Below are 18,518 nucleotides of genomic sequence, written 5' to 3'. Positions count from 1 at the left end.
GTTCCTGTCGTGGCGCAGTGGTTAATGAATCCGACTAGGAACTGTGAGGTTGCGGGTTTGATCCCTGGCCTCGCTCAGTGGGTTAAGGATCTGGCGTTGCCATGAGCTGTGGTGTAGATTGCAGACATGGCTCGGATCTGGCATTGCTGTGGCTCTGGCGTAGGCCAGCGGCTACAGCTCCGATTAGACCCCTGGCCTGAGAACCTCCATGTGCTGCGGGAGCGGCCCTAGAAAAGGCAAAAAGACAAAAAAAAAAAGAAGTAATGCATATAATGGACAGCAAGCATGGAATAAATATTGGCTTTTATTATAAAAATAATCAATAAATATTACATGCCTACTGTATGCAGGCCCTGGGCTGGGCTCTAAAATACAGCCAAACAAGACAGCCAAATTCCTACCCGGCCACAGCTTACAATCTCATGGAGGAAAGAGCAATTAAAATAAGAAGATCTAATGAAATGTGACAAGTGGGAAGGGCAGAGTGAAGGTGCTGGAGGCCTCTCACAGGCTTCAGGTGTCAGAGCAGGCTTTGGACCTGGCCTGGAGCAGTCAGAGCCCAGGGTCTCTTCAGTTCAGTTTTGGACCTGGAGGATGAGGAGCTGGAGGAGTAACCTAGGCAGTGGGGGAGGTGTGGGGAAGTCTAAGGTCAGAGAGAGTTTGTCATTTCAAAGAAAGTTCAGTGTGATTGGACGAAGGTGGGAAGGCTGGTGAAGGAAGGACCTTGCTTGAGTCAAGGAATTTTTAATGTCACCTGAGGGAAACCAAGGGTTTTTTGCAGGAGTGAGGGAAGGTCAAGTTTGGGCTCTAGCTGTTCTGTGGAGAAGAGTTGGAGAGGTTCACAGCTGGGACGATGAGGGCAGTCAAGAGGCAAGGTCTGGGTGGGTGTGACCCAGGTGACAACACTGGGCATGGATGCAAGGCTCTTTATAAAGCCAAGTCGACAGGACTAAACCACATGGGCTGAGAGAGAGAAAAATGTCTGTTGAGTGGTTTCCAAGAAGGGACCAATGGAAGAGCAGTGAGGGTCCTGTTTTTCTTGAGAACATTCTAGTCTTCTGACCCTGAAAGCAAAGCCAGGGGAAGAGATGTACCTTTTTCAAGGGCATTCCACTCAGGGCACTTTCGTGGCATCATAAATCCTCCTCACAAGCCTATGTGTAGGAAGCTCCCCCATTGTTGATGGGAAGAGCAAGAATCATGATGATCAATTCCAACTGCACCCTCAAAGCACACTTATGTCTTTATTTAGTACCTTCTCTGACCGGAAGAGACCCTCAGCTATAAAAGGGAAAGAATGGGAAAACAGTGATTGAAAAAATATAATCCCACCGAGTGAGATGTATGGCTTTTTGAAACTTGGACCTAACACTTTATGCAAATGTAGACAAAAAGTAGAATGGAGCTGAAAAGGAAACAAGAATCTTAACCTATTTCACTGAGATTCTTAACTGACTTTTACTCCCGTGTTGTCTGTGCAGCCACATCTGTCTGGATAGAATTGTAAAGCAGCCTTTGGCTTTGTCCCCAGCTCTTTGTTTCATTCATGACTTATGTATGGGCTGTTTCTTCTCCTGGAATACAATGCTGTTTTGGTTTTCGTGTTCCTTGGACCAGCATCAAATCTGTCACCTTGGAAATGAAGTATTGAGCAGAGAGGTTGCCCTAGCAACTCTTCATTACAAGATGCTAACAGGCACTTTGAGTTTGCAATGGACCAGATAACTTTAACCTTAGCTCTTTCAGAAAGATTAATTTATCACCAAGTCATATACAGAGTAAAATTGTTTTAGTGATTTGATGATTCTGGAATTTAAAGCTCTTTACTGCCAATTGCATTGGGAAAAAAATAAAATTGGGGGAACATTAGTTAGTATCGGTGGAAAATCATCATGTTACAGAACCAAACTTGGGTCATCTCACCCACGTGCAGTAAAGCCAATCTACTGACATTGGATTGTGGTGAAGAAAAGTGCAGTGTTTATCATAAGGCACCGTACAAGAACAGGTTGCTGATGCTCAAAAACCCCAAACTCCCCAAAGGGTTTCAGCAACCATTTTTAAAGACAAGATGAGGGAGGTATGTATCACAGGGTATGTGACAAGCTCGTGCACAGGTCTCTTATTGGGTGATGGTGAGGTAACAGGGCAGTACAACAGGGCTTAACATTTTCAGTCCCAAGGCACCAGTAGATCTGGGGGCTTCCTCTTCATGATCCTCAGGTAGTTAGTTTCTTCCATTTGGTGGTGGTTTTAGCATCTGTAAAACAACTCAGGAAATGTGTGTTAGTACACTTATCTAGGTATTTCACAGAGGAGCTACAGCCCAGAACATGGGGAAGGGGTCTGTCCTGGTCTGTCCATAGGGTCCTACTTGGCCACAATCATCATCATCACCATCATCACCATGTCTTTAACAGCATCTAACCAAGGCATCCTGCTTTGCCCTAAGCTGGGTTTAGCACATGGCTTTGTGGTCAGGTAGCCTGGACTTGCACCCCAGCTCTGTCGCTTACTCCTGATGGGCAGTGGCAAAGGCTCTAATCTAGTACATGATGAACTCTCATACTAGGTTCTAAGCCAAGCATTTGATTTCACCAAAGTATCTGAAATAGAACTTAAAAGCAGCCTAGTGAGGTGGCTATTTATATCATCATTTATAATGTTAGGGATGCTGCTAAGGGCATGGCGTTTTGTTGCTTTTCAAGTAGCATTAAAAACTATATTGATGGGAGTTCCTGTAGTGGCTCAGTGGTTAATGAATCCGACTAGGAACCATGAGGCTGCAGGTTTGATCCCTGGCCTCGCTCAGTAGGTTAAGGATCCGGCATTGCTGTGAGCTATGGTGTAGGTCACAGACAAGGCTTGGATCCTGTATTGCTGTGGCTGTGGTATAGGCCAGCGACTACAATTCCGATTGGACCCCTAGCCTGAGAAACTCCACATGCCATGGGTGGGGCCCTAGAAAAGACCAAAAAAAAAAAAGAAAGAAAGAAAAAGAAAAACCTATATCGATAGAAAACCTTATTTGAAGTCAAAAATTAAAAAGGACATTTAATACAAAACTGTGTGTATCTGTGTGTGTGTGTGTGTGTGTGTGTGTGTGTATTCATTGTGTAGAAGGACTGGGAAATACAAATAAATGGGAAAGAAAGAATAGAATTACTCACAGATGAATTATTTGGTGGTTATCTGGCCAGACCTTTTTCACTATATGAATCCTTGATCTTTGTTTTTGTTTCACGGAAATGAAGTTGAACGGAAGATAATTTGTGCCTTCATTTTTACTCAGCAATCTATTTTGAACATCATTCCAGGCCAGCAAATAATTCATTTACTACATCAGTTAAAATCTAGTGACCTCACTCGCATTTTTAATTGAAATTTGCATTTTAAAAATACCTTTTTATTTTCTAAAAGTTTATATTGAAATTTGTGAGATGTAACCTACACCATAGTAAGTAACATATTTTCTTGGGTTTATGAATGATCTTATTGACACACCTCCTGGCCAGTTAATTTTGTGGCCCTGCCATCAGTTTTTTTTTCTGTGGAGCCTGGAGATGTTTCCCTTGAAAAGCAGATGTCTAAGCTTCAGCAGTTTGTACAAGTGCAGTAGCTATAAAGTCATTTCATATATGTTCAGAGTCATCCATGTAGGATTTGCACAGCTCTTGCATTTTCAATACTCCCCAGTCAGACCTCTCCTTGGCCAATCTGGCAGCAAACTCTGGGATATTTATTGGAAGAAATAATCTAGTTGAAAACAGTGAAGCTGGTGAATTCAGTCAGGATTGAGCAATAAATATGTAAACATCAGTTTCACACTATTTTCTCATTTCCAAAATATGGGATTGCTTATAACTCAGCTAGAATGCTGTCAGGTAGAATTCTGCCTGTACTGCCTTATCAGCTAAGCGCTGTGTGTACAGTCCTGCATCTCCTTTTCTTCATTTAGTATTTGTTACTAACATATTTCCTTGTCATGACCTTTTCTAGATGAATTTTAATGGTTGTACTAGTATTCAATAACACGAATTACTACAATTTAAGTCATTATTAAGAAGTTCAACTTAAACTTGAGGAGTACCTAGTTTCCTTTATCTTTGGCATCACTTGGAGCAGTCACATTAAAAGAAAACTTTGCCAGTTGTTAAATGAAAAGAGTATTTCATTTAAATTTTCTTTCTTTTATTGTTTGAGAATGGTTTTCTGTGTAAGCTAAATATATCTCTCAAAATCTTGATTGCATCAGGAGTTCCCACTTTGGTATGGTGGGTTAAGAATACAATTGCAGAAGCTCAGGTTGCTGTGGAGGTACGGGTTCAATCCCTGGCCCAGTTCAGTGGGATAAAGGATCTGACTTTGCCGCTGCGGTGGCGTAGGTCATGGCTGCAGCTCAGATTCAGTCTCTGACCTGGGAACTTCCATATGCCGAGGATGCAGCCATAAAATTAAAAACAAAACAAAACCCTTGATCAAGTCATTCACATTCTTGGCAAACACCTCTTTCACATTAGCAAAGTTATGCTCATTCCACATTTCAATCACCAAGAATTCAAATTTGGTGGACTCCAAACAATATTTTACAGTATAGATAAACTTTTTAAAATACTTGAGACTCAGCCATTATTTGAATTTATGTATAATGTTAGTCTTCTAGGTATTCTGCAAACAGTTACTTTGTACATGTATTGTTCTAGAAACTAGTAATTTTTAAAAGGAATAAAAAACTAGAGTTTAGTGGAGAGAAAAATCATATAACAAAACTGCATGTCAACATATATATCTACAGAGGGATTGAATTAGAAAATATAGAGTGCCTAGTATTGGCAGAGTAAAAGATAAACACTATTATCATTATTAATAAAACTGTTCTTCTTTTTAAAAAGTTTATTGGAGTATAATTGACTTACAATGTTGTGTTACTTTCAGGTGTACAGCAATCAGTTATACATGTACATATATCTATTCTTTTTCAGATGCTTTTCCCATATGGGCTATCAGAGAGTACTGGGTATATTTCCCTGTGCTAAGTATGTCCTTGTTGCAGATCCATTTTGTTTTATTTTTTTTTTATTTTTTATTTTTTTGTATTTTTGCTATTTCTTGGGCTGCTCCCGCGGCATATGGAGGTTCCCAGGCTAGGGGTCCAGTCGGAGCTGTAGCCACCGGCCTACGCCAGAGCCACAGCAACGCAGGATCCGAGCCGAGTCTGCAACCTACACCACAGCTCACGGCAACGCCAGATCGTTAACCCACTGAGCAAGGGCAGGGACCGAACCCGCAACCTCATGGTTCCTAGTCGGATTCGTTAACCACTGCGCCACGACGGGAACTCCCCATTTTGTATATAGTAATGTGTATATGCCACTCCCAACCTCCAGATTTATTCCTCCCCCCCCCCGATTAAACTATTCTTAGTTATTCATAAAGTTATTGGTTAAGGTGTATCTCTGGTCTAACACAGGGAAAAATCCTAACAAAATCAGCCCCAATTGGGGCCTCCATGAATTCCAGCAATTATAGTCCATGTCATTCTCTTTCTGTCTTGCCTCCACCTGCCAACCCCCACCTAGCCTCCCTTCCCCATAGTTAAAATCTTCTCTTCTGTTGCAACATGAGTATCTAGACAAAGTTCTCAATGCTATTCAGCAGGATCTCCTTGTAAATCTATTCTAAGTTGTGTCTGATCAGCCCAAGAAAGGGTGGGGGAAAAAATGAAATTGTAATGTATACATGTAAGGATAACCTGACCCCCTTGCTGTACAGTGGGAAAAAAAAAAAAAAATCTCACAGAGTATGAATCATCATTTGTTAAGGCTTCGGAGTTCCTGTTGTGACGCAGCAGAAACACATCTGACTAGGAACCGTGAGGTTGCCCATTCAATCCCTGGCCTCACTTGGTGGGTTAAGGATCCAGTGTTGCCATGAGCTCTGATCCTGCATTGCTGTGACTATGGCACAGGCCAGAGGCTACAGCTCCAATTAGACCCCTAGCCTGGGAACCTCCATATGCTGTGGGTGTGGCCCTAAAAAGACAAAAAAAAAAATTTTAGTAAGGCTTTTATGTTAATCTCAAGATAATTGAAATATGTTGTACCTTGAAGCTCCCTATTCTTATCAAATATTGTCCAGAGGGTCCCCCATTAGTTGGTAATATTTGATTTGCATTATAAGAGGTAACAGGTAAGACATTTTCAAAGGAGGTATGACCAGATGGTTTCACTCCCTCTAAACAAAATATTAGTTTCCTCTTTGATCACACTCTCCTCCCCACCTGCTTCCTTGCAGAAGCTGGCGGCCATGCTTCTGATCCCCCAGCTCCCTGTGAGAATGCCCCTTATGACCTCATAGTCACACTAGACTTGATATCATAAAGGGACTATCCCATGGGACCTCCACATGACCACCATGTTGTAAAAACTAAGACCACACACTGAAGGCGTGGAGTATGACTTTGTCTTTCCCTAAATCTGCATGCAGAAAGGAATGAGAGTGGGTGCACACGAGCCAAATTTGAACTCCGACCACACTGAAGTCCACAATGGCCATGCAAAGCATGAGACCCAAGTCCACCAAAGAGGGAGGTAGAGCCTTAAGCAATGGGTTTCTTTTAAGCACCTTCAGTCAGGGTCAAGCAGATTCTGGCTAAATGTTTTTGTGGTATTGATTTGCAGTTGATCCATAAGTTGGCAATTTGAAGAGCTATTTATTTTCGAAATGGATCTTTTTTTCCAAGGGAGATAAAAATGTAAGGGCCTTTCATTTTGTTGAGACTGTTTCTTGTTTGTTTTTAACTTTGAAAGTTTATGTGATATTTTGAGAGATGATGAGGGGGGCGGTGTTTGGATTTTTTTTTCACTTTTGCAAATTTCATTGAGTTTTTAGAGTCCAGTTGGCTCTTCTTTTAACCCACTGTTCTGACTCCTTCCCTTTGACAAAGATTGCAAAGATGCCACATAATGAATTCTTGTGTCTGACAAGTAATGAGGTTTGACTATTCAAGCTAATTTAAATTCCTTCCTTTTCAGTTTTCTGAATCTTTGACTATTTTTTGTTTGTTTTGGTCTTGATGTTTTCATTGCAAAGTTAATATACATTTCTCTATTTCAGTATCTATTTTTTGTGTGGCTTTATTTTGTTATTTGAAACATTTTTCTTATCCATTTGTTCTTATAGATTTTTTTGTTCTGGCACTTTTATGTGACTGTTACATCTTTGAACAACCAAATCATAATTAATTTTAATTAATCATAATTATTGTTAGGTGGCTCATAAATTAATTTCTTCTCAAGTGAATTGATATTCTAATTGTTGATTGGTTCAGCTACCATTTTTGGAATTTTAGTGGGTTGGCTCATTTTAACGATATTTTTAAAAATCAATTTTTTTTCTCTGCCTTCTTCCATCTTGCACTTACCTAAATCCATCCTCTTGCACAGGTCGTTGGCATTTAGAACTGTTCCATGGTGACACTGGGATAGTATAGATTGGGGGTGGCTTGGTTTAGTTCTTGGCTGTGAGGCTACCCCAGTGTCCACTTTCACCAACAGGGCTTTCTTTCAGGAATGGGAGAACCACATACCCATGCTGGCTTCAGGCCCCGAGTCTGACTCATAGTCCCTCTTACCTTCTAGGAGGTGAGCTCCCACTGCCCCTGTTGTATTTGAACACAAGAGTGAACAGACCCACAGCTTCAGCCCTGCTGATGTGTTCAACTTTTTGTCTCTAGAAGCATATTAACCATGCATCTTTCTTTTTCCTTCTTTCCTTCTTCCTCTCCTTCCTTTCTTTCTATGCATGTTTTTCTTAAATAACAATACAATTTTTGTATGATTTTGGAGTCCAGGGGGAACATAAAAACATGAACTCTGTGTCATCTGTATTGAAAGTAAAAATTTACTTTTTAAAAGTGATTCCCAGACACAGATCTACTGTGGTGGCACAGTAGGTTAAGGGTCTGGAATTGTCACTTCTGTGGCTCTGGTGACTGCTGTGGCATGAGTTCAGTCCCTGGCCTGGGAACTTTGACATGCCACAAATGCAGCCAAAAAGGAAAAGTGACTCCCTACATTTCCAAATTGCCCAGTCTCCTTGTGTTTGGAATCATACATGATATAAAAACTCTATTATATCTTAATATTCTACTAGAATTTTCCTAAGATATGGAACATACTGGGAGCTCTCTGGTGGCTCAGTGGGTTAAGGGTCCAGCATTGTCACTGCTGTGGTGCAGGTTCAGTCCCTGGCCTGGGAACTTCCCAAGGCCAAAGGTGTGGCCAAAAAAAAAAAAAAAAGATAGGGAACGTACCTTTTTGTGAATATACATTTGTTCATTTATCAACAAATACTCATTGAAGGCCAGGCACTGTTCTAGGTGATAGGAATACAGCAGTGAATGCAGCAAAGTTCCTACTCTTACGGAGCTTACATTCCCAGGGAGAGGAAGGGAATACACAAACAGGAAATTGTGTAATATTACAGGGACTGTTAATGGAATCAGAAACATCTCCAAACTCAGAAGCAAGCATCAGAGGCAGACAGAAAGAACTTAAAAATTTGCCCTCTCATTCTGTTCTTCAGAATGTGATTTCATTAATCACTAAACCTACTTTATTTGACATATATAAGAATCTCTTATAAATTGATAAATGGTCAGAAGATAGTGACTATAATCAGATATTCTCACATGAAAATCAAGTTTAAAATAAATATGTGAAAAATGTGTTTGTCCCAACTAGTAACTTACAAAGTAGCAACAATTTAAACTAACAACACTTATGATTTGAACCTAGCCAGAACCCAGATTGGGACTTGAACCCATGTTTTTCAAATTGGAATCACTCACCTGGTGTCTGGACTTACTGAGATTCAAGTTCTTTGTGCCTCAGTACAGAAGGAATTCAATGAGAGACAAAGTGATAGGCAAGAAATAGATTTATTAAGATAAGACCCTTGTGAGAGATGCAAGCCGGCAGGCAAGGAGACTCTGCTCCGTGGACTAGGTGGGCTACCTTTCTATAATCCTAGGGAAGTGTGGAAAAGACCACTTCTTCTTTCATATCTGGTGAGAGAGTATTTGACCCTATAGGGTCAAACTAGGACTGTCAATGGGTTGTTTTGTTTTGTTTTGTCTTGTTTGTCTTTTTAGGGCTGCACCTGAGGCATATGGAAGTTCCTAGGCTAGGATTCCAATCTAAGCTGTAGCTGCCCACCTACACCACAGCCATAGCAATGCAGGATCCAAGCCGTGTCTGTGACCTACACCACAGCTCATGGCAATGCCAGACCCTTAATCCACAGAGTGAGGCCAGGAACTGAACCCAAGACCTCAGGAATACTAGTTGGGTTTGTTACTGCTGAGCCACGATGGGAATTCCCAAGGTGCTTATTCAAATTGCAGAAGGGTGGTCCTTAAACTCCTAACATTGGTCATAAGGGTAATGACCTAAGGCATATCTTGTGCTTTTATTTGTGGTCGGCCTGCTTCGTTCTGATGGCTTTCTTCAGCAGTTGTTAACTTACACAGTCATCTCCCAAAGTTCCCTAGGTTTCCCTCTCTACCTGTCGTCCCCTATTGGAGACAGAAGCTTATTTGACAGAAGCTTATGAAGATAATACTTGATTCTGATTAGGGTTTCCTGCAACAGTTTTTTTGTGTGTGTGGTGGTGGTTTTTAAAATATATAGTTTTAAAAGCTGGAAAGATTAATAATGATATCTCTGATTTTTTTTTTAAATTTTCTATATTTTCTACAAATATAATGTGTTGATTTTATAGTCAGAAAAACACGCCACACAGCCATTAGTTATCTTTTCGAAGGCCCGGGTTACCCTATCAAGTGACACTTTTTGGCTTTGACCTATAGGTGTTCCCTGTGGCACATGTATGCAATGGCACAAATAAGATGACATTAATTAACCCCCAAGGAGTGAAGCTCGATATCTACAAGCAAAAAGTGGAACAGGCCATTAAGTCCTATGAAAAGTGAGTATTACTCCTGGCTGCTCTTTAATGGATGAGGACTTAGTTTTGGTTTGTTTTCTCTTGTTTTCACTTAGATGTTTCATCTGGAGCAGCTATTTGATAATTGTCCCTAAGGGATAGTCACAGCAGCAGCAGATAACATCAGAGGCTTCCTCTGTACCAGCACAGCATTAAGCACATTACTTGAACAGGTCCAGCAGAGTTTTCAAGAAACCATCTTCCCTTTCCAAACTCTGTAGAAATCACATGTTTTCATGGACTTTTTAAAGCTTTCCTCTTATTACCGTCCAGGCCTCTTGGCCTCCTTAATCAATAGAAATTGATAAGAGGCCAGACAGAAAAATTCAGGCTGCAGCAGGAGGCAGCGAAAACAAGCAAACAACAGTTTCCCTTGCTCGCTCGCTCCTGGGGGCATGGAGCATGGGTAAGCTGGTTTTTTATCTGGGGTGAAGGTAGGGCTGGTCCAGGGGTCCAGCCAGAGGGATGGCTTAAGTGGTCTGCTCACCCCTTTTGTGGTGTCATGTGCAGGTAGCATGCGTAGTACCTGCTTTTGCTCCTGGCTCTTCATAAGTGGCTCTTGGGTTTTTAGTCTTTTTGTATCTTCTTGTGCATAATTTGCCCCAGCTGTGTATGTACACAGTTATTTTCAGTCTCTTATAGTTCTTTTGTATTTTGTTGCTCAAGAAGCTGTTTCTCCAGGTGCAAGCATTGGGTCCCAGGTCTGGCTTGTCTCCATTTAAGCAGAGTGAATTGGGCCATTTTAGCATCCAACATTCTATAAAGTGACCAGTAAAACTTAACAATAATGAGACCATGGACATATATTATTATTTCAACAATTTTTGTATTGAAATCAAAGAGATGGCCAAGTTGACCACAGTGAAAATTGTACTGTTAAATAGTCACTGTGTTAGTGCTCTGTTCCAGGGCCTCTTTTCAAAAGGGCAGATAACACCATGGCAGGGTTTGCAGGCGACTGTCAGGCAGAAGGAGGAGATCCAGGGGCCTTGAGTCCCAGGCCCTTCCTGGGGCCTGGCTCTTTAGGGCCTGACCCAGAAGCCAGGCTTAGAGTGTTGGTGGAGAGCACAGCTCTGGGGCTGAAGTCTAACCCTCTCCCAGCTCTCTAACCATCTCCCCTCCCAGCCCTGCTGCATGGAATTCATCCTTGATGCACATGCTTAATTAAACTCAGAGCTACCCAGCTCCTCCAGGCAAGCCTATTCTTGATTCTAGAAGCTTGCTGTGCAATTGGATTTTCATTTACTACTGTGTGGGTGGGGAAAATGAAAGAAAGTACCTGAAAGTTAATGAAGTGGCTCAGGTAGCATTTACTGGTCTGCTGTCATTTTGCAGTACATCTAGTGTGTGTTCGAATAAAGTCTAAGACCTGACTTGTGCTGCCTGGAGGGCATGACCCAGCCCTGAGGCTGGCCCTTCGCATCCTCTTCAGGCTTCTTCAGCTTCACACCCCTCGCAGGCATCTCTAAGTTGGCTCCCACTTGAGCTATTGACTGCCTTGGCCTCAGCACTGGGCTGTCTCACAGGGGCTGCTTCAGCCTCCTCCATGGGCTCCTCAAGACTTCTCTGAGTCTCTGTGGCTCCTTGGTTTCTCTCAGAGGCAGGCTAGCTTTGCCAGGGCTCACCCTAACCCACCCCCCCCAACCTGGAGTCAGAGGCTTTGGTCTGTAGTTTCCCTCTCTCAGGGGCTCTGCCCTTCTTCTCTGCCTTCCTTTGCCTCCAAACTCCACTGCCTCTCTTCCTGCCTCTCTTCCTGCCCCCTGGCTTTCCTGTCTTTCATTGCTTCTTGTCCCAACGCCAGTGGCCCTCCCTAGTGAGGTCCTTCCCCCATTATTCTCCACCACCTGCCTTGCATGTGGCCCTTGGAACACACCCAGCTTCTGCACAGGCCTGTCTCCATGTGAGGATGTCAACCCCTGAGGGCAGGGGCTGGCCTACCTGCTGTCCCCTTGGTCTTCTCTTCTGCACAGGTGTCATTATGTATATATTTGACTGTTGCAATTTAATTGGAATTTGATCTAATGACAAAATTCATCCATTTCAGTTATTCAACATGTGATATAATAATATCATTCATGTTATAATTTAATTTGTTTGCCTCATTCACATACTTGAGTGTTGTAATTACCTGGTCTGTGAAAGCCTAGTGCAGGGCCACAGGCTGGGGCTTTGAGGTCAGGCAGCTCTGGGTTTCATTCTTGGCTCTGGCAGCTACTTGGCAGGTCATGTGACACTTGTGAGCTTCAGATTCTTTTTTTTTTTTGTCTTTTTGTCTTTTAGGGTTCTAGCTCAGGGCGGTTGTGAGGGTTATGTAAATAGTATAGAAACAGCAACAATGTTAATTACTTCTCTAATTCCCTGAATCTGCTGATGCTAAAATAACCATAAATACTAGGAGTTTAAGAGTCACACAGCTCTTCCCACTGAATTGACCCTTTCCCAAGGGTTTCCAGGACAGGGACTCTCCCTCCCCAAGCAGAAGAGGGTCCTTCATTAAGGGCAAAACCCAAATACAGACATTGTAGAGATTTGTCCCAATTCTTACTGCCAAAGAGTGAATTTGGAAAAGGCTTTTAATATCCTTAGGTAAATATTATACTGTATTTTATTATGATGATCATTGTACAACTATAAATGCAATAAATTCATTGAGTAATATAAAAATAAATAAATAAAATGATATTGAACATTATTAACATTAATTTTAATATGATTAATATTACTGATTGAATTATTATTATTTGGTGTTATTAATTTGATGTTTATTTCAAATGAATTTAATGTGGTTATGTAATAATATTAATATTATACAGAACAAAATTTTTTGATCTTCTGTTTTCAATAGTATTTAAGAATTTTGCTACTAGAAATGTCAGTTCCATTTTCCATCTTGCTCCATCTTTCTAAAGATATGCCAAATATGAAAAGTCTAGTTCCCTTGTGGCATGGCAGTTTAAGGATCCAGCAATGTCACTGCAGCAGCTTGGCCTGCTGCTGTGGCGCAGGTTCAGTCCCTGGCCTGGAAATTTCTATGTGCCAAGGGCATGGCCCCCCCCCCCAAAAAAAATAGAACATGAAAAGTAATTAATGAAACTTGGTTTATCACCATCTCATCCCCAATAAAACCCTTCTAAAGAGTTTCTCATAGATATAACCCTATGTCCATATGGTTAGGGATGACCAAGTAAATAGGAAGCTCACAGTCCTTTGGCCAAAATAGTGACATAAACTAGTTATTTTGGTCACACTTAGTGCCCATGTGCAGGATTCTTCCTGGCTCAATATTTTAAGAGTGGAGGGAGCCCTTTTGGCTTTGTGTGCCTGCACATAAGCTCTGAGTGAGGATTACCTGGGCAGGGTTCTGGAGTGATTTTTCCACAGCTTTTGTTGATTAGGAATCTGAGATCAAGGTTACAGCCCTCAGATTCCCAGGAGAAGCGTCAGTTCTGGTGTGGGGATCTGGCATAATAACCCCTGCTAATCATCTCTAATTTGCTCTGGCTGCTGATTAGACTTCTGAAGTATCTTTTTTTTTTTTTTTAATTATTTATTATTATTTTTTTCCCACAAGTTTCTTTGCACATGAGCCACTTGGTACAAGCAGATTTGCAAACTGGAGGTAGAGAAGACTAGTCAAGGCAATGCTCAACCAGATTTCACTCTTGGAAAACAAAAAGGAAAACTGTGGTTTGTCATATCCCAGACCCCCACAGGGACTGCCTGCATCCACACACTCAGAGGCTTTCCCTCTCCGCTGCCTCAGTCCACACCCACTTCCTTTTTCTTTTACTCTTTTTTTTTTTTTTTATTCATTCACAGCCACACCTGCAGCATATGGCAGCTGCTGGCCTACACCACAGCCACCGCAACGCCAGATCTCAGCTGCATCTGTGACCTACACCATAGCTTGCAGCAATGATGGATCTTTGACCCACTGAGTGAGGTCAGGGATTGAACCTGAGTCCTCATGGATGCTGTGTCAGGTCCTTAACCTACTGAGCCACAACACGAACTCCCCACTTGCTTTTTCTGCCCTGTGTGCTTTGAAATAGTTCAGTGAAGATGGAAAATAGGGGAATAATAAAATGCACTCTTGAAAAATATTTCGTAAAGAATCAAATCAAAACTAGAGATGTGTACCAGCCCCTTGAACCCACATTCACCAACTACTTCTGAGTCTCTAAGCCTTGCCTTTCTTCAGAACGTGGAGGGAATAAGCATTAGTTATCACGGTCACTGTATATATACAGTTTTTAATCTTCTCAATGCCAAGGGTGAGTGGTGTTATCCTTGTTTTACTGATAAGAAAACAGTTTCAAAAAGTTAGGTAACAGGATCACACAGCAGCAAAGTGGAGACGTTTGTACCCAGATCCGTGTAGCTCCCAGCCCTTGTCTACTCTCCCAGCTTCCCCACGCTACTGCCTCCACTTTTAAGGTTTCGATTTTACAAGATTTTTAAATATTTTTTTTCCAAGAAATGCACACAAGTCTTAGAAGCCCTGATCATTGTTTCATCAACCACGTGATGAAAGAAAACCAATTTCCAAATAGGCCCCAAAGAACCAAAAACTGCAAGGGAGACAGAAACAACGCTGGCTTATTTCTCACTTACTGACTCTTTCTGTCATTTACAGAGGGATGGCTTGCGTTGGACACAGTTCTGTGTGTGATTCACACACTTGCTCATTGATTCCACACTGCAGCGCTGGGAGGGAGGTACCATAATTATCTTCATTCTACAAAACACTTGGCTATGGGCCCAAAGTCTCCCAGCTAGTCAGAGGAGAAGCTAACTGAGCTTTGGGCCCAGGCCACCTGGCTCAGAGTTTGTGCTCCTCCCCACTGTGCCACATCCTCTTGGCATGACCTGACTAGGCCCGCGATGGAAGGTCAGGGCAGGGTAACCCCACCCAAAGGGTGCTCCCTGAGCCCTGAGCCACAGACACTGAGTCCCCAGATTAGAAGCCTGCCTCCTAGGGAGTGGCAGCTTCTCCCACCCCGTTTTATTGAAATTTTATGTCTTCAAGGAACACCAGCTTGCAACCTGTGGAGCCAGTGTTCTGTGCGCTAAACTCTAGGAAGCCTATTTGGGTAATGATGTCACAGTACAGAACGGGGCTGGAAACTCTGAAAAAAGCACCACTGATCAGTAACAAGAAAAGGAGCTGTAACTACTCAATAGAAAGCACTGGCTCCAGCCTCCTCCTTCTCTCCCCTCAGGTTGCCCAGCATTTCTCTGCAAATGTATCCAAGTGATGAGTTTCAGTCTCAGCCTTGCCAGCTCACCGTGCTGACTGAGTGAGGCACTTCATCTGTCTGTCCCTCTCAGCAGCCGCATTTGGAAAACAAGGAGGTCAGGCTGGTTGATCTCTAAAGTGGGTGCCAATCCTCTTATTGATGACCCTATTAAACCTTTTTTGTTGTTGTTGTTCTGAGAATCCAGGCAGAGGAATCTCTACAGAAGGCAGGCTAAGAGCACACTCATATTTTTCCTTAGGAAGAAAAATAGTGGGTGTTTAGGAATATCTTCATGCAGAAATTATGAGACCAGTTTGTTTACTGCCTTTTGTCAGCCTGGGTTTTACCTGATTGAGCTGAGAGCTGTGCCCTCCTTTAATATTTAGCACAATTGCCACAAAGCCATGAGGCTTCTGCAATGATGCTGAGGGAGGGAGACACTCAACATCCAATCTGTTTCAGCAAGTAACAACGGCATGGTCCAGCAGTAGTGGTACACAGCTAGGCTCTCCCTGTCTGGGTCAGCCTTTCGTCAAGAAATGAAGTATTGCTACTAAACAGTTGTTGATTTTTTTTTTTAAACAGGCGCTTGAATAAAATTGTTTGGCGAGCATTATCTCAAGAAGAAAAAAAAAAGTAAGCCAGTTCATTCTCTCTTTTTAAAATTTTTAAAAATTTTGGTGAAGGAGTTCCCATCGTGGTGCAGCAGAGATGAATCCGATTAGGAAGCATGGGGTTGCGGGTTCGATCCCTGGCATCTCTCAGTGGGTTAAGGATCCGGCGTTGCCGTGAGCTGTGGTGTAGGTCACAGATGTGGCTTGGATCCTGTGTTGCTGTGGCTATGGTGTAGGCTGTCAACCATAGCTCCATTTGGACCCCTAGCCTGGGAATCTCCATATGCCAGGGGTGTGGCCCTAAAAAGCAAAAACAAAACAACAAAAAAATCCTGAAATTCACATCATGTTCTGTTTTTAACTGTTTTTAAATGTACGATTCAGTGGTATTTAAGTTATTCAAAAGGTTGTGCAAACCACCACCTCTTTGGGGAGTTCCCTGCTAGTCTAGTGCGTTTTCACTGATGCAGCCCAGGTGGGTTCAGTTGCTGGTCTGGGAACTGAGATCCCACTTTGAACTGCTGCGTGCCATAACCCTTCCCCCTGCAAAAAAGTAGTTTCAATACTTTTTTATCATCTCAGTAACCATCTGGTACCCAATTAGATAATCCTCCCTCATTCCCCTCTCCTCCTCTGGTAACCACCAGTCTGCTTTCTGTCTCTGTGAATTTGCACATTCTGGATGTATACTATGAAAGGAATCATATATCATGTGATCTTTTGTATCTGGCTTCTTTTAGTTAGTTAATGTAAAAAGTTAATGTTTTCAAGTTTCATCCAAGTTGTAGCGTATGTAACATTTCCTTCTTATTTATGCCTGAGTAATAATCTATTGTATGTATATACAGCCTGTGATAAACAGTCTGTTTATCCACTCTCCCATAGAAGGACATTTGACTTGTTTCTACTGTGCAGCTGGTATGAACAATGCTGCAACATACATTCATGTAGAAGTTTCTGTGTGGACGTTTGTTTTCTATTTCTTTTGAGTACATAGCTAGCAGTAGATTTTCTGGGTCACAAGTTTAATTCTATGTTTAACATATTGAGCCAAGTATTTTCAGTGCCTGCATCTTTTTACATCCCCCTCTCATACATACAGCAATGTACGATGATTCTTTTTTTTCCACATCTTTGCCAACACTTGTTATTTTCCTATTTTAAAACAACTGAAGTCAGGAGTTCCCATTGTGGGCAGCAGAAATGAATCTGACTATGAACCATGCGGTTGTGGGTTTGATCCCTGGCCTTGATCAGTGGGCTAAGGATCCAGCGTTGCTGTGAGCTGTGGTGTAGGTCACAGACATGGCTTGGATCTGGCGTTACTGTCCCTGTGGCATAGGCCAGCAGCTCTACAGCTCCAATTTGATCCTTAGCCTGGGAACCTCCATGTACCATGGGTGCGGCCCTAAAAAAAAAAAAAGCTAAAGCTATCCTAGTGGATGTAAAGTAATATCTCTATGGTTTTTATTTGCATTTCCTTAATGATCAGTAATATTGAAATTCCTTTTGTGTGTTTGGCCATGTGTACATCTTCTTTGGAGAAACGTCTGTTCAAACACTTTGCCCATTTGTAGTTTGAGTTGTCATTTTGTTGCTGAGCTGTCAGAATTATAGAGATTTAGCCTTATGAGATATATGATTTATTAGTATTTTCTCTCATTCCGTAGATGGTCTTTTCACATCCTTGATGAATGTGCCCAGAAGTTTTAATTCTTAGGAAATCAATCTATCTAATTTCTCTTTCATTGCTCATGCTTTTGGTGTTGAATCAAAGAACCTGTTGCCAAATACAAGGTTGTGAAGACTTACACTGTGTTTTCTTTCAGTGCTTTTCTGATTTTAGCTCTTACATTTAAGTCATTGATCTATCTCATGAATTTTTGTATATGGAGTGAAGTAGGGGTCCAACTTCATTTTTTTTTTTCACGAAGAACCAACTTTTCACTTTTTTGATTCTCTTATTTTTCTGTTCTCTCTTTTGTTTATCTCCGCTCTAATCTTTAATATTTCCTTCCTTCTTCTAGCTTTGGGTTTATTTTCTCTTTGTCTTTTTCTTGAAGGTGTACACTTAGGTCATTGATTTGAGATCTTTCTTCCCTTTTTTTTTTTTTGTCTTTTGCCTTTTTAGGGCTGCACCCACACTGTATTGAGGTTCCCAGGCTAGGGATCAAATTGAGTTGTAGCTGCTGGCCTAGCCACAGCCATAGCCACACAGGATCCAAGCCGTGTCTGCAACCTACACCATAGCTTACGGCAACACTGGGTCCTTAACCCACTGAGCAAGGCCAGAGATCAAACTTGCATCCTTACAGATGCCAGTCAGATTCATTTTCTGCTGAGCCATTATGGGAACTCCATTTTTTTCCTCCTTTTTAATAAAGGCAATTATATACAGCCAGAAATTTCCCTCTGACCAATGGCTTTGCTGTATCCCTTGTGTTTTTATACATTGTGTTTTCATTTTTATTCATCTGAAACTATTTTCTAATTTGCAATTCCTAATAGTGATATCTTCTTTAACCCACTGGTTAAGACCGTGGTGATTAAATTTATATATGTACTTGCCAGTTTTCCAGTTTTACCTCTATTATTTCTAGCTTCATTCTACTCTGCTGGAAAAAATACTTTATATGATTTGATCTTTAAAATATTT

The 18,518-nt window shown here is 41.7% G+C and overlaps 1 protein-coding gene across 1 annotated transcript in view; it reads left to right on the top strand.

Annotated features, from left to right (window-relative positions):
• The window catches only part of VWA3B (von Willebrand factor A domain containing 3B), a 222,067-nt gene that overhangs the window by 145,485 nt on the left and 58,064 nt on the right, over positions 1-18,518 (top strand). Inside the window, 2 exon segments of the mRNA XM_047781500.1 lie at positions 9,872-9,990; positions 15,834-15,884. Coding sequence (XP_047637456.1) covers positions 9,872-9,990; positions 15,834-15,884 — 170 coding nt within the window.

The sequence above is a fragment of the Phacochoerus africanus genome, chromosome 5, assembly GCF_016906955.1.
Source record: "Phacochoerus africanus isolate WHEZ1 chromosome 5, ROS_Pafr_v1, whole genome shotgun sequence".
Classification (NCBI taxonomy): domain Eukaryota; kingdom Metazoa; phylum Chordata; class Mammalia; order Artiodactyla; family Suidae; genus Phacochoerus; species Phacochoerus africanus.
This window is presented reverse-complemented; position numbering and strand designations above follow the sequence as displayed.